General features: G+C 47.3%; 2 protein-coding genes across 6 annotated transcripts in view; one reads left to right on the top strand and one right to left on the bottom strand.

Annotated features, from left to right (window-relative positions):
* Positions 1-12,345, top strand: part of LOC122742563 (polyadenylate-binding protein 2) — a 17,665-nt gene extending 5,320 nt beyond the window's left edge. For 2 of the 4 annotated variants that reach the window (XM_043986871.1, XM_043986870.1), the window contains exons 3-4: positions 50-489; positions 1,189-7,201. In XM_043986871.1, the coding sequence (XP_043842806.1) occupies positions 58-489; positions 1,189-1,338 (582 nt within the window). In that variant the 5' untranslated portion in view covers positions 50-57 and the 3' untranslated portion in view covers positions 1,339-7,201. Of the gene's footprint in view, positions 1-49; positions 490-1,188; positions 7,555-7,747; positions 7,815-7,994; positions 8,110-8,728; positions 8,797-9,200; positions 9,308-10,099; positions 10,188-10,272; positions 10,425-11,359 lie in introns of those variants that run through there. The other 2 variants (XM_043986869.1, XM_043986872.1) reach the window with 2 other exon arrangements.
* A 6,077-nt stretch (positions 12,346-18,422) lies between these two features.
* On the bottom strand, positions 18,423-24,308 carry SLC22A17 (solute carrier family 22 member 17). 2 transcript variants are annotated; one of them, XM_043987776.1, is made up of 11 exons: positions 24,211-24,308; positions 23,942-24,100; positions 23,030-23,442; positions 22,819-22,922; positions 22,351-22,505; positions 21,713-21,878; positions 21,248-21,393; positions 20,840-20,945; positions 20,368-20,594; positions 19,856-19,967; positions 18,423-19,190 (listed from the first exon to the last, which is right to left on the bottom strand). In XM_043987776.1, the coding sequence occupies exons 3-11, from the start codon at positions 23,414-23,416 to the stop codon at positions 18,902-18,904; spliced, it is 1,692 nt and encodes a 563-aa protein (XP_043843711.1). In that variant the 5' UTR covers positions 23,417-23,442; positions 23,942-24,100; positions 24,211-24,308; the 3' UTR covers positions 18,423-18,901. The 2 variants fall into 2 exon arrangements, with proteins under 2 accessions (XP_043843711.1, XP_043843710.1); XM_043987775.1 differs by lacking the exons at positions 23,942-24,100; positions 24,211-24,308 and adding an exon at positions 23,584-23,793.
* Positions 24,309-24,729: the final 421 nt, after the last annotated feature.

Genomic DNA, 24,729 nt, shown 5'->3' with positions numbered 1-24,729 from the left:
CTATAGTGGAACATCACTCATGTCCCATTCTCTTCTCTGCCTTTTATAGCCACCCAGATGGCGACTCCAGCCTCAGCCCCAGATACTCGAGCCCTGGTGGCAGATTTTGTGGGTTACAAGCTAAGGCAGAAGGGCTATGCCTGTGGAACTGGCCCAGGAGAGGGCCCTACAACTGAGCCCCTGCACCGGGCCATGCGAGCCGCTGGAGATGAGTTTGAGTCCCGCTTCCGACGCACATTTTCTGATCTGGCCGCTCAGTTGCATGTGACTCCTGGTTCAGCCCAACAGCGCTTTACCCAGGTCTCAGATGAGCTCTTCCAGGGGGGGCCCAACTGGGGCCGTCTTGTGGCATTCTTCGTCTTTGGGGCAGCGCTCTGTGCAGAGAGCGTCAACAAAGAGATGGAGCCACTGGTGGGACAGGTGCAAGACTGGATGGTGACCTACCTTGAGACCCAGCTGGCAGACTGGATCCACAGCAGCGGGGGCTGGGTAAGAGGCTTCCCTCTTCTACTATAACTGCACATTCCCCAGAAAAGCTTGCCTCACTTGGGGAGGGGGAACAGTTGTGATAGGGAGGTTGGTCTTTGATGGGATGGGAAGGCAGTTGGTTTTGCATGGTAAATCTAGGGTGTGGGGGAAGAGCAACAGTTTGGGTAGAGTTAGGCTATCTGGGTGGAGAGAAGTGATGTTAGTCAACATTTATGGAGTCACTACTGTGTACAGTATGAAGTTCTGGGCACTCTGGGAAAATATAGAAGTCCCCATGATTAAAAAGTTTATAATCCAAAGGGGGAGACAGAATAAATACACCTGAAAAAGCGTAAAGAATACATGCAAGAAAGAGAGGTCCAAGGTAATCCATGTCTAAGTTTAAACATAAATCCTGAGGGGCAGTGGGGCAAGAGTTGTGGCCAGAATGGTGGAGAGTTAGCTTAAGAAACCTGTGTAAGAGCTTAGTTTTGAGAAGGATTTTTTTTTTCAAAGATGAAACATGTGGGGTGCACACAAGGCAGGGAATTTTAGCAAGGTTTACGAGGGACACCAAGCAAGACTGGAGCTGGGACATGGGATACAGCCACAGTTTAGATGGAACTGGAATTCTTCCCCTCCCCTTCTCTCCATCTCCTCTCCTAACATCCCTTTCTTCCTTCTCCTTTTTCTCTTCCCCACTTCCCTTCTCTCCCACAGGCGGAATTCACGGCTCTGTACGGGGATGGGGCCCTGGAGGAGGCAAGGCGTCTGCGGGAGGGGAACTGGGCCTCAGTGCGAACAGTGCTAACAGGGGCTGTGGCACTGGGGGCTCTGGTGACTGTGGGGGCCTTCTTTGCCAGCAAGTGAGAACTCAGCCCAGTGTTGGGTCTAGAGTGGCTGTGGGAAGGAGAGAGTAGGCTAGAATGGAGAGAACCCCTTGGGAGAGGTGGGATGGATGAATGGGGAAGGGACAGGGTTAAAAGGGGATGGAATGGGGGAGGAGGGGAGGGGTTGGGGGGGAATAAGAGAACTTTGTATGTCAGGCAGGAGTTTGGAAGGTTGAGCCAAAGGAAATGTGGAAGACACATCTGGAAAGTCAATGTGTGTAAGACAGGAAGAGTCACAGCAGGGTTGGGGCCTGGGTTGGGTGGGTTTTAGAGGACAATACCCATAAATTGAGCAGTAATGAAAGGTTACCCTCTAGGGAATGTGGGATTTGCAACCCTAGGGGGTGGTGGACTTATCCAGGGAGTACAGTAAAAATATATGAAAGGTGAAGTCTTTGTTGGATAGGTAAAATTGGGGGAGAAAGTTGTAGGCTCTTTGGAGTGGCTGTGGGTATCCTGGGGTTCTCAGTGTGCAGTGAGAAGTGGGTGTTACAAGTGGGGTGCTTGGATGTGTGTGTATGTGTGCACTTGTGAGCTTTGTGTACCTGGTGTGATGGAATTCTTCCTCAAGGAAAAATAACTTTCCCTAGCAATGAACAGGAGGAGTTAGATCTCCCCTGGGTTGCCCCAGTGCTGGGGGTAGGGGGTAGGGACACTATAGACTGAGAATTTCGAGGCTGGTCTGTAGAAAGTAGTAAGCAGGGTTTGGGGGAAGAGGGCAGTGTGTGTTAGTTGAGATGGCTCAGTTTTGTAGTTGTTCTCATTTCCCTCATTAGCCCCTTCCCCATGCCTTTAGTACTTGCTGCTGCTCCTTCTAGGGCTCTGGACAAAGCAGAGCTAAGGAGCTTTGGGAGGGAAGGACACTTTACCATTTGTCCCCCTTTTCCCACTGGGGCACAGTGGTGCCTGGAAAGGTTCCCTATCTCTGGGACCTCTCTACCCAAATTTAAACACTAAATTGGGGTTGAAATTTCCCTTTTTGAAAGTATGAACACAAATGCTGATCTAGAACATAGCTCTGTGTACTAAACACTAACCCTCAGTGAAACTGAGTCTTTATGCCTTGAGAGGGACATTCCCAGCTCTGAACTCAGGGGTGGGGGTAGGGTATACTCTAGAAGCCAACCCATTCCATGTGGTGGGCATTGCTGCTGCTAGATCAAAGGCCAGGTGTATGGGTTCTAGAGTGCATACCATGATCTAGAAACATTTATGTATGCTTTGAAGCCAGGCTGGTTGCATGGGTGTTAAATGTCTGCATCTCTTAGTGTGAGAATGCTGGATTTCTGTAACCCACAAATGGATCCAGAAATAACTCTTTCTTTGAAGGAAGGAGCTCTTCCTTTCCTCTGGATGCATGGCCCTGAGCCAGACCTTGCTGCTGCACTTTCCATGGTGCTAAAATTGCTGCTCTTAAATGCTGTTTCCAGACATGCTGTGCTCTAGAACCCTGCCTGTGATCTAGAGCACTGACTTGCTCATCTAGAACACAGTTGGCTCTTCTGGGTAGAGACTTTTACTTGGTCCCAGAATGTGGCAACTTAGTTGCGCTGCTCTAGAATGTGGGACCAATCTTGGCCTCAGGTGTTTAATCCAAACTTTTGCTTTTGAAAGCTGTGTTCCTTAGAGGAATTTGTAGGGGAAGTGACAGACATTCTGCTGAGACTGTACTGGGTGAGATGGTATCATAAGCTGGAAAGCACTGAGTCAGTCACAGTTGGTTAGCATGGAGAGGACAGTTAACACTGACTTGACAGTGACAAACCCAGACCAACTAACAGCTCACAATTGGAGCTTGTGCTCCTCTACCCTTACAACGCAGCTCTTTCCCCCACCCTCTACCACTGACTCCTAACCTGTGGCCCCTGTTAGCTCCCTTAGGGGTCTTTAATAACAGAGGTACCAGGAACCATGGTCAGAAGGACAAAAAAACGCACTGCTCTGAGGCTCCTCCTCCTGGATGGGAGGCAGGAGTTATTGGTTTAAGGGGAGGATGCTCAGACTTGGTCTCTGAAAGCATGGCTGCCTGAGACCACAGAGGGCAGTTTTGGCCAGACACTCCTTCTGGGGGCAGTGGAAGCCCCTAACATCTTTCCTTCAGAAAACCAGGGACTTTTCTATTTGGGGCTATTCAGTTCCCGGGGGTTGTCTCTTAGCCAAGCAGGCTGAGTGTGACTCCCTGTTTTTAAGTCCATTTCATTAAAAGTAGGGGGAAACACATTTAATTGCCATTTTCTAAAGGGTAAACTTGGTGGAGAGGTTGGGAGGGGAGTGTTTCTTGCTCCCAAGAGCCCATAGGGGCAGGTGGGAGGCTTTGCTTAGGCCATGGGAGGAGTGGAGGTGGGGCAGCTAGGTCCTGAGAGTGCTTATCCCACTCCCCACTTCTGCCAGGACATACATTATTTTTCTTTTTCAAGTCAGAAAACAATGCGAGAACGGATTTGGTTAGTTTAGAAGAAAAGAAAAAAGCTCTATAAATATAAATATATATTCATGTATTTTTATTTAATAATTTATAAATACTGGGTTCATTTGACTTTTATTTTTGTGTAATATGTAATGGTCGTATTAAAAAATAAAATCCAGAAGTTTAATGAGGACTGAACAGGGTTTGTGACTTCTGCATTTACAACTGGAAGGATGGGGTGGGTGGATACTGGCCTCACTCCAAACATCTTTCAGTGATTTTGTTAGAAGTAAAGAATTAGGGCAAGAGGGATATATGGAAAGTACCTCTAGTAAGCTTGGGGGATTCTGATTAAGAATTAACATGATGAGCCTCTACTTCCCTCCATATGACCAAAACCACTTTTTCTTTGACAAGAAGGGCCTGGGAAAATATATGTGTAAGTCCTGGCCTTTTCCAAGCCTCCTTCTCTGTCTTATCTTCTCCTTCCCTGCCACCTCCTTCCACTCCCTAACTGTGGTCCTCAGGCTTTAACTTTAATTGGGAGATTAATTTTTCCTGAATATTTTGCTGAAAGGCAGTATGTTAAAGCAGATAGAGCTGAGTCAGAAAGACCTGGGTTCAAATCTGGCTTCTGATGTACATGCTCTTTTTGTGACTGGGCAAGTCAGCTATTCCTCTTAATGGTTCAGGGAAACTCTCTTGAGACTATAGGTTTCAGAACAGTTGCCCATCTGCATTGGTTAAGGGGGTTTTTTCACTGGGGGTTACCCATACCAATGAAATCACAGTTCTGGATTTCAAATGGTGCTTCTTGTTTTATATTTAATAGTTATAAAAATAATACAGCTTTTGTTCCTTCTCTAATTCCCTGAATTAGTGGATCCTAATAATTTTACATATAAGCTATAGGCTATATAGTCTATCCCATTGCTTCTAAGCAAAGCTTTTTTAAAACCATTTCTGACAGAAATCTAATTTTAAAAATTCTTCAGGCAACAAAATTTCAGTCTTTATGTAATATAGTCTATTACACTCCCCCCAGCTCCAAACATTAATCCTCACCATAGTTAGGAAATCCTTTATCTTGACTGCCTCTTGTTGCTGTTTCAGAGAATTTAATTGTGTTCTATTCTCCAAAGAACTGGAGAACAGCTAGTACCCATCTGGAGTTCTTTTTCCTCCTCTCATCAACTCCCCCAAACTTCAGATTCCAGCCAAGTCGTCCTGCTTTTTCCCTCTACTCCATCTTGACCATCTGCCCCCTCTTGCTTCTCCTCAGTGTTAAAACTGTTACTTACAACAACCTCCCACTATACATCTGACCAGATCTATTTCCAGTGGTTCAATGCTCACCTTTCTACCATTTCAGGACCTCTTAACTTCCCCAGAAACAGTGTTTATTTCTCTCCATTAAATATTCTGCCCAACAAACATTTGTTAAGCCAGGTACTTTACCAATGTGCCCGAATTGGGGGATACAAAAATGAAATGGTCCCTCTACACTTAAGGACCTTGTAATCTAATAGGCAAGTAAAAGCCATGTGGTTATCATTTGGAGCGTTTTTTGTATGGTGCTTACTACACCTAAAAGTAGTTTCTAATAAGGTTGTAATATCATACATCCATAGTGTTTCTCTCTGATATAAACTTTTTACTATGGAGTGACAAGAGTAAAAGCTTTCCCATTATACTCATTTCTCATCATACTCTTAAGAGCTTATCTGTTTTACAGTACCAATGCATTCCTGCTTTCACTGCTTGTTTTATATTGTGAACTCCTTTGTTTAGACTGGGTTGTATCCCAAGCCAAGCCTATAGCCAAGGTAAATTTAAGTTTTAAGGTATGTGATAGATAAGTCAGTCAAACATTTACTAGGTGCTATGTGCCAGTCATGTGCTATGGTGTACTACTTGATGACCTTTCTCTTTGTGTGATATTTATCTGAGGGATCTCATCTCTAATTTCTTCCTTTACTATTTATATTATCTTAGGTCTTCATGAGTTTAGGAGGGGCCAAAAAAAATTTAGCTCGTGGTCAACTTTATGCTGATGAGTCTCTTCAGATATGGCTAGTGCTTTGTCCATGGCTGACCCACCCAGCCCATCGCCAAACCCATTCTAAAAGCCTTTCCCCTTTGGTTAGACGTGCCAGAGCCTGTACTCTTGTTTAGGGTTATTTGAAAACCCCGGATTGGCTCTATGCTGCTAGGAGGCCCCAGAGTAGAGCCTTTGTAGGGTCAAAGAAAATGCTGTATTGAGGTAAAACAGACCCCAAGAAGCCTCTTTGATTCTCTGGTTTACTTCTACCACCAGTGGGGCACTGTACTTGAAACTGTTAGCAAAACAGGGGCATCTGCCTCAAAGCAAGGACTTGGACTGGGAATGGGGAGTCTGAAGCCGATTTGAGGAAAGGAGTTGGTCGTGTATGAAACTTTAGAGCAAGGTTTCAAATTAAACGTAGGCACGTCGGGTTGGAAGTCGCACCCGTGTCTATGGCCTTGTGTTCGAACTTTGCCGACTCCCATTTTTTTGGATGTCAAGATGACTCTTGAAGCATAACCTGGCCAGAAAATGCTTTGGATCAGTTAGCCTACTGCCCTTCCTAGAGTAAAGCATTCCTGATTCTCTCAAAGTGAAAGTGTGGTGACTCTTCACCGGCAGTGGCAGGTTATGTTGTATGCTGGTTTCTGCTTCATGTTTATAGGAGAGGCTTATGGAAAGCCAGGGCAGGAGGCAAGGGGCGAAGCAGTCACTCTTGAATGCAAGTCGAATGCCGAATTGAATGTTGTGGTTCTTACAAGCGCTCCAATTCTGGCAGTTTACCATCGGGAAGACGCTTTCTTGAGATAATCACAGCTTCCCTTCCAAGGGTTCACTTGCCCTCGGAGTGACTGAAGAAAGCAAGATGGCGGCACCCTCAGAATTCGATCATATGACCAGAGGTCCCGTGCTCGGAGTTTGACAGTCCGTTTGGCTGAAGCGGTCACGTGTTGTAACCTAGGTTGGGGGCTTTCGAACCTCTGGGACCAATCGGCAACCGAGCTTCGGATTGGGTTGTGGGGTGGTGTGCGTGAGATTCCGTTCCGCCTTTCGTAGTTAGCGGCCAATCGCATTGCACGACAAGATGAGTGCAGAGAGGGGGCGTGGCCCATAGGGAGAGAGAGGCGGGGATGGCGTCACAGCGTGGCGGGATTGTTACCTAATGACGGGAGAAGGCGGGACCGACGTTGACTGACAGGCAAGTTTCCCTTACCGAGATTCGAGGATTTGGCTAGCTACCCCGCCTTAGAGGCGTGACTTTATTTGATTGCCAAGTATTTCTACCCAATGGACTCCGAGCGACTGGTGACGGGCAGGCTGCTTGGCTAATGAGCCCCCAGCGTGGCCGGCGCGGCTCTCCAATCGCCGGGCGGCGGGCCCCAGTCTGAGCGGCTATGGCGGCGGCGGCGGCGGCGGCAGCAGCAGCGGGGGCTGCGGGCGGTCGAGGCTCCGGGCCGGGGCGGCGGCGCCATCTTGTGCCCGGGGCCGGGGGGGAGCCCGGGGAGGGGGCCCCGGGCGGCGCGGGGGACTACGGGAACGGGCTGGAGGCGGAGGAGCTGGAGCCTGAGGAATTGCTGCTAGAGCCAGAGCCCGAGCCCGAGCCCGAGGAGGAGCCGCCCCGGCCCCGCGCCCCCCCGGGAGCCTCCGGCCCTGGGCCCGGCGCAGGAGCCCCCGGCAGTCAGGAGGAGGAGGAAGAGCCGGGCCTGGTCGAGGGCGACCCGGGGGACGGCGCTATCGAGGACCCGGTGAGGACGGGCGCTCGGGCGGAAGGTTGGGGTCATGGGGGAAGGGCCTCCGGCCCCGGGGCGGGCGAGGGGCCGCCGTGGTGGCGGCCGGCGGGGGGAGGGGTCGGGCGGGTCGTGGGCGGGGAATTACGCGAAGCTGGGCGGGACGGGATGGGACTCGGAGTGCTGGCTGGCTGGCTGGCGGCGGCGGCGGCGGCGGCGGGCGGGAGGGAGGCCGAGGCTAGGGCCCAGGCCGGAGCTGGTGTCGGAGCCAGGACGCGGTGGGGCCCGTCCCGGCCGAGGCAGGGGTGGGGGGTGGGGCAGGGAAGGAGGGGCAGGAGAGGAGGGGGCCGAGGGGGAGGGGGCTAGCGTTTGGCTGGGGCAGTCTCCGCGGCCGGAGAAACAGAGAAGGCCCCTCCATGTTTCCCCTGAGCCCCGATCTCCTACCCCACCCACTCCAGGAGCTGGAGGCCATCAAAGCCCGAGTAAGGGAGATGGAGGAAGAGGCAGAGAAATTGAAGGAGCTTCAGAACGAGGTGGAGAAACAGATGAACATGAGCCCACCCCCAGGCAATGGTGAGTGCTGGTGCCGTGATGGGAACAGGCCCAGGCTCAAAGGAAGGGGGGACGACTACAGATGTCAGGGGTTTGGGGGGCGGGTTGGAAAGATCTTTCCCTGGTGACCTTGCTAGGAACCGTGCTTTGGAGAGGGCACTATTGTCCCTTGTGTCACGTTTCTTTTTCTTTTTAAATTAGTGACTGCCTCGATCACCTAAATTCATAAATTCAGGTTTAATTTTTTCCCCCTAAATTTAGGTAGAGCCTATTAGTTGATATATTAGCTGTTCAGTGCTGAATTTAGGTAAGGACTCTTAAGTGCTAAGAGAACAATGGCAATTCTGTAATGATTGGTCCGATCCAGATAGGACCTTAGAGGTCATTTAGTTCAAGTCTCTCATTAGGAAACTGAGGTCCGAAGAGGTGAAGGGACTTGAGCAAAGTCACATAGGTAGTTAATAGTTGGCCATGATTCCTTTCCAATGTATCGCACCTCTTAAATTTACTCTTTTTCAGGGCTTGCTATCAGAAGTCTCTCAAGGATATGAGACTTCTTAGGTTACTGTCTATTGAGGTGTTAGGAATGGGAGTTTTTATAAAGATCAAGTAGAAAAGGAAAATTTGTTCTGTTTTGTAGCTGGCCCTGTGATCATGTCCATTGAGGAGAAGATGGAGGCTGATGCCCGGTCCATCTATGTGGGCAATGTAAGTATTGGTTTTTTTCTTGGGGGAGGTGAATGTTTGGGGGAAAGATTTGGAAAGAGGACCTGTTGAGGCAAATCTTATATTTTCAAGAGAGTGGTTAATAGGGATTTAGCATTAGGGTGGGAGTGGGAAGTATACTATTAATTGTAGGATTTATAACTGGGAAGACCTTAAATGTCATTTAGTCTAGCTTCCCTGCAATTTGTAGAGACCCAAAGTAGTGTGAATTGCAAAGGAAAAGGTATAGGTTAAGGCAGAAGAGAGAATGGATCCGACTTTGTAGTTAGTGTGTCTTTTGTTAGCATCTAGATGACTTAGGACCTCTTCTCCCTTTATTCCCCCAATCCCAATACTAGACCAGCAGCCAGTATTGTCTTGGGTTGTGTTGATCTTTTTCTGTTTAGGTTGACTATGGTGCAACAGCAGAAGAGCTGGAGGCACACTTCCATGGTTGTGGTTCAGTTAATCGAGTTACCATCCTTTGTGACAAGTTCAGTGGCCATCCTAAAGGGTAAGTAGGGGGAAGAGGTGGTAGAGTCCAGGTTAATAATAATTTCACCAAAATTTTAAAGGTGAGGCAGGTATATGTTATGCTTGGTACTTTGTTGAATGTCGAGAGGCACCTTGTAGTATTGGTTAGAGGCTTTGAAGCCTATTGGATTTGGGTCCAGGTTCTATCTCTGATACATACTGGAAAGTCACTTAACTTTTCAGTGCTCTAGGCTAGGGCTTCTTAAATTTTCTCCACTCTTGGCTCTTTTTCACCTGAGAAGTTTTATCCAACCCTGGATATATAAGTATATAAAACAGGTATACATAATCTTTTATAGTTGCCAGATTTTTCACAATCCTCACATTGAATTATGTGATACCATATGGGGTCAAGACCCCACGGTTTTAAGAAGCTTTGCTCTAGGCAACTCTCTAAGACTAACTACACTTTGCAGAAAAAATGCCATCCTTTCTTCATCTGGGCATTCCTTAAACCAGTGAAATCGCAGGTCTAGTCCCTATCCTTGTTGAGGGCAGGCATTCAATTCATTTTTGCATTTGTATCCCTAGGGTTAGTCTAGTGCCTTTTTATTTATTTTCAAATTTAATTTTTTTTTAGCCTAGTGCCTTTTACACAATAGGTGCTTAAAACATTTGTTGAATAGACAAATAAGTTAGATCATACGGCCTTCCTTTCAGGAGCTTACATACTAGGCTAGCAGTAATATGGGTGGAATTAGGGTGTATAGAAAATTGTGGGAACACTAAACGTGAAAATATCTCTACTTTTCTGTTTCTTCCCCTTTCCCAGTTTTGCATATATAGAGTTTTCAGATAAAGATTCAGTGAGGACATCAATGGCCTTGGACGATTCTCTCTTCAGAGGACGACAGATCAAAGTAAGATCTTTCTCTATTAATGAGTGTTCCATGTGGATTCTGAGGACTGCCATTAACCTGTCGTGATTGTTTTCCATTTGTTTAGGTGATACCAAAACGGACCAATCGGCCGGGGATCAGCACCACAGATCGGGGTTTTCCACGTGCCCGCTATCGTGCCAGAGCTACTAACTACAGTAGTTCACGCTCTCGATTCTATAGTGGCTTCAACAGCAGACCCCGGGGCCGAGTCTACAGGTCAGGATAGATGGGCTGCTCCTCTCTTCTTCCCCATGAGTCTTATACCCTGCCTTTCATCTGGTTCAAGCCCTCACTTCCTAGAGGAGCTTCAATCCTTGCCTGTGTGTGATGGTAGTTAAAGGGCAAGCTTGACTTATAGAAACCCAGTCCTTAAGCATTAACTGGGGATGAGCAGAAAGTTCCAAATCCCTTCCTAGGCTTCTCCCTCATAATTATTAGTAGGACTACAAACCTGCTAACGTGAGGGTTTCTACACACAACGCTGGGTAGAACCAGGTATCAGTGCCCTTTATAGGAAGGTGTGGGGGGCGGTGAGTTGAGATTTTTTTTTTTTCCCTCAAGAGTTGGGAAGGGATTGGAAGTGTTATAGTCTTTGAGAAAATTCCAGAGCCAGATTGGATCTACCCGGTTCTGGAAGAGGATATTGAGGTTATCTTTACTAGTCTTTGTCAGGATTTTAGGAATTAAAATTTTCTTAGTGTCTGGGTGCTTATTCCTTTGAGATCCTAGGTCATTCCTTTACTTTAATCTCCTTAACATATGTAGGGGCAGTTAGGTAGTATAAGCCTCTAGCTTTTCAGAAGACTTATTTTTCCTGATCCCTGGAGAGTTAGGAAAGGTACTGGTGGTGGTACTATCTCTCTTGGGCAAGAGGATGAATGCTTTCACGGGAGGGTTGAAAAGTATCGGAATATTTGGGACCTGAGCCTCTCCTCAGTTTCTTCTCTCTCTCCTTACTGGGACATGCTCTCTAAGTGTAGTTTCTTTTCATCATCCAACTTCCCTTCTGATGCATTGTGCCCTCTGGTGGGATTTTAGGTGTTTGTAGTGAAACACTTTCCCCTTAAATAAGAACTATAGGACCACGGGAGGGGGTTGTACTGAGATGTCCATTAACTATGTTTACACCCAACTCTCCTTCTTTTTTCTAGGGGCCGGGCTAGAGCGACGTCATGGTATTCCCCTTACTAAAAAAAAAAAAAACAAAAAAAAAACAAAAACAAAACAAAAACAAAAAACAAACAAAAACCAAAAAAGTGTGTATTAGGAGGAGAGAGAGGAAAAAAAGGAAAGAAGGAAAAAAAAAGAATTAAAAAAAAAAGAAAAACAGAAGATGACCTTGATGGAAAAAAAATATTTTTTAAAAAAAAAGATATACTGTGGAAGGGGGGAGAATCCCATAACTAACTGCTGAGGAGGGACCTGCTTCTGAGGGTCTGGTCAGGGGAAGGGCTCCCCGGGGAATGGGACCAGGGGGCTGCTCATTCACTCTGGGGGTTCGACATGGACAAGCCTCGACTTCCGCAAGCTGTTCCCTACCCCTCTCCCCCCTGCCTCCTCTCCTCATTTCACCCACTGGGGCTGCTCAGGGGTGGGGGCAGGATGGTGGGAAAGGTTTTACCTAAGGGTATGTAAGGACACAAAACTGTTCTGCTTGTTACCCTCCCTCCATCTCTTCCCTGTTCTCCTTCCTGCCTGCCTCTTATCCTGCCAATTATCCCCCTCCCACCTCCCCTCTGGCTCCCTGTCCCTCATCCCTGGGACTACTTCTCCTGACCCTCCAGAGATTCCCTGGTGATCTATTTTGTTTCCGTTTGTGTTTCTGTTTCTGTTTTGAGTGTCTTTCTTTGCAGGTTTCTGTAGCCGGAAGATCTCCGATCCGCTCCCAGCGGCTGCAGTGTAAACTCCCCTTCCCCCTGGGGAAATGCACCACCTTGTTTGGGGGGGATGGGGGTTGGGTGTTTTTTCTTTTTCTTTTTTTTCTTTTTTTCTTTTAATTTGGTTTTGGAGGGAGCGGGAGGAAGTGGGAACAGGGAATGGAGGGAGGGCTTGGGGATTTTGTTTATTTTTTTAGGTATTTCCAGGGGTGGGAGGAGTTTTTTGTTTTTTTTTTAATATGTGTCATGAATAAAATAAAAAATGTTTTTTGAAAATAAGTGTGCAGCCTTTTGAATGGAAGGAATATTTATTTCCCTTACATCTCAGCTAGAAGGTAAACCCTCCTTGATTGGAAGTGTTGGTGTTATGGAGGTAGATTTGCCACTTAAAATTTAAAAGGAGGCATTGAATTACAAGTAGTTGGGATGATGAACCCTGTAATTGAGGAAGACTAGCTTTCTGGACTATATGTTGTATTCTTGGGCATTTGATAGGTAGAAATGTAAGCCAAGACTGGAAAAACCCAAGTGGCTAGGTAGAGTGACCTAAATGCATGTGTGCTGTCCTCTGGTGGTATTAAACTCAAAGATGGCCACTAAACAGACATAAGACTTCTTATGGACACACTGACTTTAAAAAACCACATTAACAGTGGTAGCTAGGTGGCGAAGTGGATAGAGCAATGGCCGTGGATTCAGGAGTACCTGAGTTCAAATCCAGCCTCAGACATTTGACACTAGCCGTGTGACCCTGGGCAAGTCACTTAATCCCAATTGCCTCACCAAAGAAAACCCAACAAAAAACCACATTAACATTTTATATTTTGTTAAATATTTCCCAATGATGTTTTAGTATGGTTTGGGGCAAGTGTTGCAGGCTTTGTTTTTCATAAGTCTGTTAAGCACATTTGGTTGTAGGTGATTTTCCCAAGGCTTTGCTTTAAGCCTGAGCTAACAGGCTGCCTCTCCTACCTTTCTTGGCATGTAAACTTAGGAAATTAAGCTATTTGTAATTTATTCAACTGAAACAGTTGTAGAGGTAAACTAATTCTAGAAGGATGTATAGTTGATAATTAGGATGCTAACATTTTTATCAAATGTAGATTATTGCTTTGTCTCCAGTTAGTGCTGCCTATAGCTACCTAATACTATCACCTCCCTCTCAACTCAAAAACCTGTTTCTTGCTTCAAAAATCTCCTTTTTGTTTCTTCTGTTGTCCAGAGATTCAAGTCAGAAGCCTCACTTCTTCAGTGTGTCTCCATTTTACAGGTGAACTGAGGCAAATAGGGGTTAAGTGACTTGCCCAGGGTCACATAGCTGTTGTCGAGGTTTGATTTAAAGTCCGATCTTTCGACTTCAGGCCAGATGCTCTATCTGGTACACCACCCAGCTGCTTCCAATTGTGTCTACAACTACAAATTATCTAATCCAGATGTAGAGTTTGTGTTTTGTAAACATTTCATGATACTTTTTCTTATTTGAAATCTTGCATTTGGCAGTGAAGTTCCCCATCCTTCAAGACCCAATTAAGCTTTCCCATGAAGGCTTCCTTTACTACTCTGACTCATACTGATAGCACCTATTAGATAACTAGTCATTTTGGCCACTAACCATAATAGTTTCACTTTTTTTCCTCCTCCCTAGTTAGTAATTTATTTGAGAGCAGATTTGTATTCTCCGGACCTTTGGACTTGTAGGTTCTTGATGTTTGAATAAATTTATCTAGGGAATTTGTGCAACTAAGAATTAGCTTAGTGGCTGGCTGCAGAAGTGGATTAAGCAACATTACCTGTCCACTAGAGGGTGTAGTGTGGCTTGCTGGCCACATAGCTAAATTTTCCTCTGCGGGTTTTTAAGGATGGCCTGAGAGGATTTTCTTGCATGGTTGGTCCTGTTTTAGGAATTAAGAATTCCATCTCCTTAAGCATTCCAGTGGGTCGGATGTGTGTGTGGGCTTCTTTGGCTGCCATTGGAAATAATCCCTCTCCCCTCTTTTATTGGCCTAATCCTCATTAAGGTAGAAATTACTGTTTTCTCTGATTTAGGACCACCCTGCTACTCCCCATTCCTATTCCCCAATAACATTCCTCAGTGAATCTCAATTCCTGTCCTAAGATTCAGATTTCCTACTTCGCTAGGTCTCCGGATTATTTTGCTGTGAACTGTAGTGTTGTACCCATTTTATTTTTAATTAATTTTGATTTGATTAAAAACATTTTTTCCCCTAATTACATGTTCCAAATTTTGAGTTCCAAATTTTTCTTCCACCCTCCCTTCCCTTCCCCCTCCAGAAGCCAGCAAACAATCTGATATAGGTTATTGTACCCATTTTAGATGGGGAATATTTATGAGTTAGCGTGTAAGATGAATGAAGGGGAAAATAATATCTTTGAGGAATAAGAGTCTGCCTTGGCGTTCTCCTTCCCATCAAGCTCTTTGGGAAGTAAAAGGGACATTGGACAACCTGCCCAATATTTTTTGAAGGTGAAGATATTTGGAATATGACCACTAGGTTGTCTGTAGGGCACATGGGTGGCAAGACCCAAAGTTTCCTTAGAGATGCCACAGGGAAAGTTAGATACACCACAAAGCAACCTACCCAGATCTTTTACTAGTTCTTTTACTTCCAGCCTTCCCTGACCTCAACTTTGGGGAAAAGCCTTTTCTTTGTACACTGAGTATATATGGAATAGTCATTGGCAACTAATCACATGTACATGTATATTCTTTCTCTAAAACTGTAGGACAGAGGGTGGTGCTGTAATTAATTTCCTATTAAAAACCAAGAACGTAACTGGGCAAGGGAAAATGAAGGGTAAGGGAATAAGCATTAAGTACTATCTGCCAGTCGTGGGTGCTAAGCACTTTAAAATTATTTTCATTTGATCTCTTAAACCCTGTGAGGTCAATGTTAAAATCCTCATTTTACAGTTGAGGAGACAAGTGACTTGGCCAGGGTCACATAGCTAGTAAAAATTTGAGGCTGGATTTGAATTCAGGTATTCCTGACTCCAAACCCAACACTATCTCACCTACCTAAGAAATAGACAAATCAGGTCCCCTGTTTGTGATATCAGGTGTTTAGTTCTACTCTGATAGTTCCCCATGACCTTTTCTCCAAGGCTGTGCAGGGGCAGGGTTGAGAATTGGTAAAGGAGCTCAAAAGCTCGGGCTGGTCCTTACCAAATTGGGAAGGCATCTAGTGTGATCTCAGTGAAGAACTGGACATATATTCTCTGAATATTGATCTCAATATAGTCTCACCCCCAGGTTGGCTGCAGGGTGACAAATTCTCTCAGCCACAGCAACTGTCAAAAGACTGTCTATTAAGTTTTGAAGGGGTGACATGCCACTGCAAGGTAGGGGGAACCATGCTGATTTTATATTCTCAAGGTATTCAAGTGGACTTTCATGATGATGACCACATAACATGAAGAATGTACCTCTCAGATATCCCTAACTTCTTCCATTGTGGATCAGTATATCATTCATGAATTTATCTCAGCCCTTGTTGAACCAGGGTTTTGAGTTAGTACAATTGCAGCTAACTGAAACACCAAACTATGTGCAAACTAAGGCAGCAATTTCTTTTATTTCGGCGTGAGAACTTTCCTTCAAGGTTCAAAGGGACACCTGCCAAATTCTAGCATTCTAGGATCTGATGAACCAGACTTACTTGCCTTACACGCTGCTTATAATTTTCTCCCTATGTCTGCAATATGAATATATCTTACCTACCCAACTACAGTATAAATTCTTCCAGCATAGGTACCTTATCACCTGAATGCCTGGGCTATGTTTACTACTTTACTAGCCACAATAAATGCTTTTTTTTTTTAAATTTTATTATTTTATTTGGCAGGGCAATGAGGGTTAAGTGACTTGCCCAGGGTCACACAGCTAGTAAGTATCAAGTGTCTGAGGTCGCATTTGAACTCAGGTCCTCCTGAATCCAAGGCTGGTGCTTTATCCACTGCACCACCCAGCTGCCCTCCACAATAAATGCTTTGTCAAATGCCCTCATTGCTTAGAAGCCTTGTGATTTCATAGACTTTGATCTTTATTTTTTGTGTGTTGTATTTTATTTATTTTGTTAAACACTTTACAATCACATTTTTTATGGGGATGCCCATTTTATTTGTGGAAATGATGCAAAAATTAAACAAGGCTGAGAATGTAGACATTTATTTGATCTCTATTTCTTAAGGCTTAGCTCCCATGCCTCTCATCTGCCTAGGAGTTTGGCCCTTTTCCAGGCTCTGTAATTGTCTATATTTTTTTATGCATTTCTCTGTCTACCTGTTGGTTTTCCCACTAGAACATAAACTTTTCCAGGGCCAAGAATTTTAACTTTTGTCTTTGTGCCATCTAATCACTCGCGCTCTCTCTCTCTCTTTCTCTCTCTCTCTCTCTCTCTCTCTCTCTCTCTCTCTCCCCTCCCTCTCTCTCTTTTTTAACCCCTTGGTCATTTTAATGTCTTTCCTCCAGACTTTTGCCAGCTCTGTTCAGAAAAGTATATATACATTGACAAGGAAATTAGCTCATTATTTTTGTCATTACTTTTGAAATTACTGAACTACTCAATAGCATATACTGTACCAAATTGTTAGCAAATGATGCCTGAGATTTATATAGAACTTTTTTTCCCCCAAAGTACTCAAAGACCTTTCTCATATGTGATTTTAATAGTTCACACAGCACCTCCAGAGGTTGATCTGGGATGGACATTGTTTCCATATTACCAATAATTCAAGGCTACAGGTGGAATTCTGATTCCCACTGTCTTTTCTCCTATACTTATAGTGACCATGCATCCCAGATTTTCTTGGTCCAGATTTTAAGAGCATTGCCCTTTTAATGAAGCATTATAAAGAAATTTGTTCTCCATTTCTGGTAGGGGGTAGCCTTATAGGTTATATAGATTTCCCCCCCCTAAAGATCTCAAAGTGCTTTCTCATCTATGATTTTATTGGTCCACAGAGCCCTAGGGTTATGCTTTCCTTAAAAGAGCTATTATTACTTCTTGTCCGAAAAAAACCAACCCTGAAAATACTATGCTTATTCTATTCCTATCTTCATGCTCTGCCAACATGCTGGAAATTGGTCTTTATCTAAACAAACCCTACTTTAAAGGCTGAAATGGAGACATTCATCCATCCTCCTGTCCCCTTCCAAACACTCCTAGTGAAGTCTTCAGGTCACCAGCCTACAATAACTTTAGGGAAGTGATTTCTCTCGACCTCAGTTTCCCCATCAGCAAAAATGAGGGGATTGATTTAGATAACCCCTAAAGATCCTTCCAGCTCTCACATCCCAATTAGCACAGATGAAAGGATTATACATTTAGAGCTCAAATAGATCCTTAAAGTTTCTCTCATCCAGTCTGTTTTCCATTAAACCCAGAGAGAAGGGACTGGTATAAGGTCACATAAGCAGTGGCAGAAGTGGAATTTGAACTCAGGACCTCTGACCAAGTCATCTGTCTGCAAGTCTTATCTCACTATCCTGCCCTACTTTCCATTTTAGATACCCTCTTCTTCCTCTAAACTCTTAATGGCACTTGTAATAATAATAATAATAATAATAATAACATACATTTCTCTGAGACATTGTAATTTACAAGCATTTTCTTCCCATTGATGTAGTCAAGGAGGTAGTGCAAGCAATAGGAAGCCCGTTTCATATCTGAGTAAGGCACTCAGAGGCAAGCGGCAGTGTTCTGAGTTGCCTCTTCATACCTACTGCCTTGGTATCATTATTTAATTTTGATCTGTGCATCTTGACTCCCCAACCAGATTGATAGTATGCTCTTTGAAGGCGGAGACTGTGTCGTCTAGTGTATCCTTGTATCTTCCCATAGTGCCTAGGACGCACAGTAGGCTCAATAAATACTTGTTGCATGAATGGAGCAATTCATAAGGACAGTTAGTAATCAGCTCTTGGGATTTGGGCAGCTACTTCCCATTCCTGTATCTAAAATTTTTCTTGAAGGAATATAGATGTATTAAGTGGGAAGAGAGCAGATCCCAAAGTGAAAAATTCCAGCTCCACTGAGACAAGTGTGCCAACTCTCTTCTGTCACCTTGCCCTCTAGTAGCTGTTCATGGGACAAGTGATGAAGGAAAGTAGCAACATCGTTTCTCCAGAGTCCAGTGAGAGGGAGGAAATGGTAAGGTAGGGGGTTGGTATGTTTCAGATCTCAGAGATACACTCCCATTGCAAAAAGCCATTGTGTAGAGGGACAGAGCAAGAAAAAAAAGAGAGAGAGAGAGAGGGGCTCCTCATTGTTCTTCCATTTAAAATTTCTTTATTGAAATATAAGTAGTAGGGTAAGTAGTAGGCCCAGTGTGTGAGGTCTGGGTATCCCTGGGTGAGACTAGAGAGAGCCCTGCTGTTCTTACTGCAGTCCACACCTGTGTCCTCTGCAAGGGGATCACTGTACAGAACCCCATGATCCCTCCCCCAGACTCTGGTCGTGAGGAGGACCACAAAATAGCAGGGAAGAGTAAGTGAAGCAGGCTTTTGTTCTCCCCTTGTTTAAATGTGCTATCCCATGGGCTGGGATGTATTTAACTCCACTTTCTACGTGACCTTCTTGGTGTACTCCAGCTTCCTATTGGATGAGGTTCCCCCAACTTCCTTCATGTCTGTGGTCAGACTTCCCCCGTGGGTCCACTCTTGGCGTACCTTGGCCTTCCTATAACCAGCATGGCATGCTATGGTGTTTCCCATCTCTTTCACGGCCATCTGTTAGCCTCTTTGCATTTCACAAGTAGTGCCCTCCGTTCTCCTGTCAGCATCCACCCTGGTGGTACTCAGAGGGCAGGCGTTGGCGTGGCAAGCAGTGGGACATGGTCACAACGGGTTGGGGGTGGTGGCCTTAGCAAGGAGGGCCGACGACAGAGCTCCCCGTCCCTCAGGGCCTCTGGAAGGGCCTTACGTTTGCTCTCGGGCAGCAGCATGATGCTGAGAATGCAGAGAAGGGCGCAGGCTGCCAAGACCACATGCTGCAAGAAGGCACCTCGACCAGCATGGAGCCGCTGTACTGGACCACTCAGCTGGCCTAAGGCCCCCAGTGCCAGGATTAGGCCCAGGCCCCGTCCCCTGCAGAAGAAGGAAAATGAAACTCAGACAGAGCCTGAAAACCCCAATACTGACCCAAATAGTAACTTCCCCTTATTAGTTTAGAACTTACCCACCCTGTTCCCTTCCTTCACCATCCCCTTCCTAATAATATCAATATTAAGAATAACAATAGGGGGCGGCTAGGTGGTGAAGTGGATAAGCACCGGCCCTGGATTCAGGAGTACCTGAATTCAAATCCGGCCTCAGACACTTGACAATTACTTAGCTGTGTGACCCTGGGCAAGTCACTTAACCCCCATTGCCCCACCAAAAAAAAAAAAAAAAGAAGAATAACAATAGCTAGCATTTATATGGTGCTTTAAGGTTTGCAAAGCGTTTTACACATATTTCTATTTGTCAAAATAATACCCTGAAATAGGTAGTATTATTATCCTTTTTCTTTTTTCTTTTCTTCCTTCCTTTTTTTTTCTTTTCTTTTTATAAAAAAGAAAATTAAGTCTAAGAAAAGTGTCTTGCCCAGGGTTACATAGCTAAAAAGTATCTGGAAGAAGACTTGAACTCACATCTTCCTCACTTCAGGGCCAGCATTCTACACACTGACCAGCTTGGATCTTGCCATTAACTTCCCTAGAACCAGGCTGGAGATGACCCATTCCCACCTGAGTCTCAGCCCTAGTTCTCACCGGACTGTTGTAGGGATGACCTCTGCAGCCAGAAGGATGCTGAGGACACCAGCAGCATGGGAAAAGAAGAGTCCAAGAACTGAGAAGGCAGTGACAGCTGAATCATTCAGATCTACAGGAACAAAGGGAAGAGGTTTTGGAGTTGAGAAAACCCCAGCGGGGTGGCATTGACATTGACCACCCAACCCAAAGTGCTCTTTGGAGTCCTGAAGGCCTATTTCATTTATTGAATACTTGGGCAGTATCCCCAAAGTTATCTCCTCAGGATCTAGTATGGTATTTTGCACAAAGTATGTGCCCAACAAACGTTTGTTGATGAGAATAGAGTGGAGTTGGTGATAGAAAAGATGGTGGGAAGAAGTACATATGGGGCAGTGTTCCTATATTATTGAATTATGTACATTGAGCTAAGGGCCAGGGGATTTGGCTTATCTGATAGGGCCATAGCCTGAGGTTTCTCTCCCTGTGAGAAGAAGAAGGGACAGATGTCATCATGGCTCTGGGATGCTCACAATCTCTCAGGCCCAGCAGCACGAGAGAGGCAATGCCAGTGAGGGTCATAGTGAGCAGCAGGATGCCCCGGCGGCCGAAACGGTCAACAGTAACCCCCAAGAAGACACAGGCCAAGCCTGCTGTGCCACCAGCCAGCAGGGAATACAGGTTGAAGTCGACCTGGGACTTTCGTCCCACTCCTCCTCCCACAAGCTGGTAGCAATGCCTAATCCCATGGGCAATGAAGCTGTAGGGGTGAGACAAATGGAAAGACCTTGAGTCTTCCTCCCACAGCCCCCTCACCTCTGCTGGAACTCATGCCTTCAGCTTCCCACAACCCAGGCTATAAAACCTATGTGGAATACGTCATGTGTAGCCCACTGGGCTAAAGGGTCTCCCCACCCATTCCCACCTCCTGACCTTGGTGCCAGTTAGGTCCATGCATTAGTCAAGCCTGCCATCCACCACCCCTTCCCACTGTTCAGTGCTCACGTGGTGAAGCCCAGGATAAGCAGGTTTTTCCAGATGTTGCGACAGCTGAGCAAGGCTGAGAAGGAGATCTGGGCAGTTGCAGGAAGGGGACAAGTGTTCTCCAGATCTTAGGAAGGGATGGAAAGAGGGAAGCATACTCCAGAAGTCGAAGTGGTTATATGGGCACACGCCTAACCTTACACACGTGTTGATCTGGTCCCTGGGGAGGGAATCCTATAGCCAGAACCCCCTCTGAGATGGAGGGACCTGTATTTAGAATGGAAGGCCTCCCAGAGGCTGGTTTCTGAAGTAGGAGGCCTTTCTAGCCTAAGTCTCAAGTCTGCATACAGAGAGTCACCCACATGTGCACACACTTGGAAGTTATTCATCAGCTGAGAAGTTTTCAGTCGTCTTCCCCCAGGTTCTCACCTCGGAGGGCTTCTTCAGCCTCATCCCCCAGTGGCTCCCCCTCAGGTCTGTTTCTTTGAGCTAGAACCCTCAATACAGCCTGGGCCTCTGTTGTCCGACGAGACACCAACAGCCACCTTGAAGACTCCAGGAACAGACCTGGCCAGCTGGACAGGCAGGGGAGAGGATCATGGGGGAGGGAAGGAGAAAGGAGTTCTAGTCACAGTGAAAGCTTCTCCATGATTGGGCTTCCCTATCCTGGGGACCTTCTATGCTAGTCCCAGGGATCATGAAGCTCCCATAGCTGGGGAGATGAGGCTCAGCAAAGGGCTTTAGGAGCAGGGATCCAAGGGGACACACAAGGCCTCAGTGGCAGTGGTGGTAGAATGGGTGATTGGAGTGGGGTTGGGGAAAGGACTGGCTTTACAGCAGAAGTTCCCTAGGTCTATGGGCTAGCTCGTAGAGGACATGGTGGAGGGTACTGACCCATAGAGCAAGAAGAGAATGCAGGGAGCTGTGATTAATCTGAGCAGAAGTCTCCAGTCCTTGCAAGCCAGAGCCAGGCCCAGGAGCAGAAACTGTCCCACGACTCCCATCAGCTCTCCAGCCAGGACTGCTCGGAGCCGCTGGGAGGGCTCACACAACTCCAGGCCTGGGGAGGTGGCAAGGGCAGGTCCAGAAGACAAAGGGGGACAATAGGAGAGGAAGAGGAGGATGTGGGGAAGGAGAGGGTGCAGTGGGAAGAGGGGAGGAGGAGGTAGAGAGGCTAGTTAGTTAAGGCCTTGGGTAAGGGGAACACAATGGCAGTCAAAGATGCTGAGCTCAGCATTTAATGAAAAGAGAGCATTGCAAAGAGAGACTAAGGTTCTCGTTTTCTCTTTGGCACTAGCTGACCTTAGGTAAGTGAATTCCCACTGCTAAGCCTCGGTTCCCTCCCCTTTAAATGAGGGGGCACAACTAGATGATCTCTAAGGCTTCTAGCATTCTATGCATCTATGAGGCTTCTGATTGAAAGAGATGGGAGATGCAGAAGGGAGGCAGAGAGGGTAAGAGGGGCAGGATAGGCTTAGGGTGGTCGCCTTAGGGAAGCAGCAAAGGACAGGGACCAAAGGAGCTATACTCACGGGTGAGGTAGAGGCCAAGGTCGGCCCCAGCTAGCATGAAGCCCAGGAGGAATCGAAGAGCCGTGAGACCAGGTGGAGAGCCAGCTGCAGCCCCTCCAACCCCGCAGGGTCCCGCCAGCCCCAAGGCCAGCAGTACAACCCCTCGACGTCCTACCCTAGAGAAAAGGGAAGACCTTCCGTCCCAGTATCCTGCAGCCTCCTCCCTCCTCTCCAACCAAGGTCAGTCCCATTGGATTGCTAGGATTCAGATTGGAGTCCCGTGGCATAACCCAATGGCATAGGAGAGCAACAGGGATGGGGATGGGGTTCCAGATCAACATGGACCTAGAGACCCAGAGAATTGGAGACTTGTCTTCTAAATGGTGGGCCGGCCCAACGCCTTCCAGTTCCCCTGGCTAGAGTCTCCTTCACGTGTCTCAAACCTGGCTTCCCTTAGTTAGACGGGTCTCCTGTCCTACACATACATACCTGTCTATGGGATGGCCCAGACCCAGGTAGCCACAGGCAAAGCCCAAGAGGAAGAGGATCTGCTCCAGGGTGACCTCCCAGCCCCTTTCACAGACTAGATCCCACTGTGGAGAGGGAGAGAAGGGTTTGCTGGTGTGGAGAGGACAGGGGATCCCCCAGCCAGCTCAGCCCTTAAACCCTTTTCCTCTCTGCTCCCATCCCTGACCCTCACCTGGGTGACCATGTTGCTGCTGAGCACAGGGAGATCGCTGTAGTCCCAGCCATGGGGGCATCGGGTGCTGTTGGGTGGGGGTGGGGAGCAGGCCTCTTCGCTGGAGTTGAGGGCCGGCTCCCACCCCGAGGCATTGGCCTGGCGGCATCTCAGGGGCGGCACCAGTGTGAGGATGGGGTCTGAGGCCAGACCCAGGGCTACGAACAGCAGGGGCAGGCAGCTCAACCCCAGCTGCACCTGCTGTGCTCTCCCCAGCACCCCCACCTGAGAGAGCAGCACCTCAAAGCTGGGGGGCCCTATGGGGGCTGCCAGGGACAGGCTGCTTCCCAGTGCATCCGGAGTCACTGGTGCCCCTTCCCCCTCCCCTTCGCCCTCTCGTGGCTCCATTCACCCCGGGCGAGTAGGGGCCTGACCTGTAGGAAACAAGAGAGAAAAATAGGGTGGAAAGGGAAGGATGGAGAATGACAGAGGGAGACAAGAGGAGGGGCGGAGCGGGGGAGATGGGGATGGGGGCGGGATGAGGTCTCTGCACCTTCTGGGGGTCAGTCACTCACCCCTCTGGGGCTGGCTGGGGTCTCTATGGCCTTTGCGCCGTTGCTGCTCCCCCCATGGGCTGAGGGGGTCCGGGTGGCCCAGGAGCCAGGGCCTACTGCTGTAACTTGGGCGGGGGGGGGGGGGTTGTCTCCTCTCCCCTCCCCGCCCCTTCTCTTCTTTCCCTTCCTCTGGCCCAGTCTCCCGCCCCCTTTCCCCCTCCCTGCTATTGACTGCTCCGGCCCACCGCCTGGCCCCCACTCTACGGCTTTGCTAGATCTCCCACCCTACCCCCCCTTCCTTTCTCTAGCTCTGAGCTCCTTTTTCTCTCCTCCCCTTCCTTTAGACTCTCCTCCCCTTCCCGGGTCCTCCTGGACTCACCCTCTGAGGGAGGGAACCTCACTCTATCCGCCCTTCTTCCGAGTGGCCTCAAGGCATGGAAACGAGAGGAGGGGGAGCTGGGCACGGGGCGGGGGTGCTTGCTTTCCAGCCAGCCCAGGGTAGATGCCAGAGGCTTCCAGTGCCCACTCATCAATCGCACTAGTGATGGGGAAAGCAGGATGAATGTGGGGCTAGAGGCCCGGAGTTTAAATCCTAGCTTTGCTTACCGACCCCCCCCCCCACACACACACATCCGCCGCCCCCATTACCTTTCTGGGGTGTGTGTTGGGGGGGAGTGGAATAGATGTCATCTTCCGATCTCCCTTCCAACTCAAGATCCATGGATTTATAACACCCTCCCGCTTCCTGAGAAAATGGAAAAAACTGGAACCTTTCTGTTTCAATGGAAAGAACCACAGGGAGTTTTGGATATTACTGCATTATTAAACAATCCCAAGGAGGAACTCCAGTTCACTAATATTCTCTCCATATTTGTTCCATGGTTATTATAGGATACAAGGGATCACAGAGGCCAACTAGTCCTACACCCCCCCTGCCCCCCCCCCCCCCATCCTCCTTGTCTTACAGATGAAAGAACTGAAGCCCAGGAAAGCCTGAGGCCCCACCAGCAGCAAGTGTCAAGACCTCTGTCTGCAGAGTCAGCATGCTTTCCACTGGTCCACACTGCCTCATTTATTTAACAGGCTTCTGTTTGTTTCCTCAGCCCTTGTCTGTGTATGTCTTTCCTCCCACCAGTCCTTAAGTCTGTCCCCATTCCCAAGCAAGGG

Source organism: Dromiciops gliroides, chromosome 2 (assembly GCF_019393635.1).
Source record: "Dromiciops gliroides isolate mDroGli1 chromosome 2, mDroGli1.pri, whole genome shotgun sequence".
NCBI classification, from domain to species: Eukaryota; Metazoa; Chordata; class Mammalia; order Microbiotheria; family Microbiotheriidae; genus Dromiciops; species Dromiciops gliroides.
Note: the sequence above shows the minus strand (reverse complement) of the source record. Positions and strands in the feature narration are given on the sequence as shown.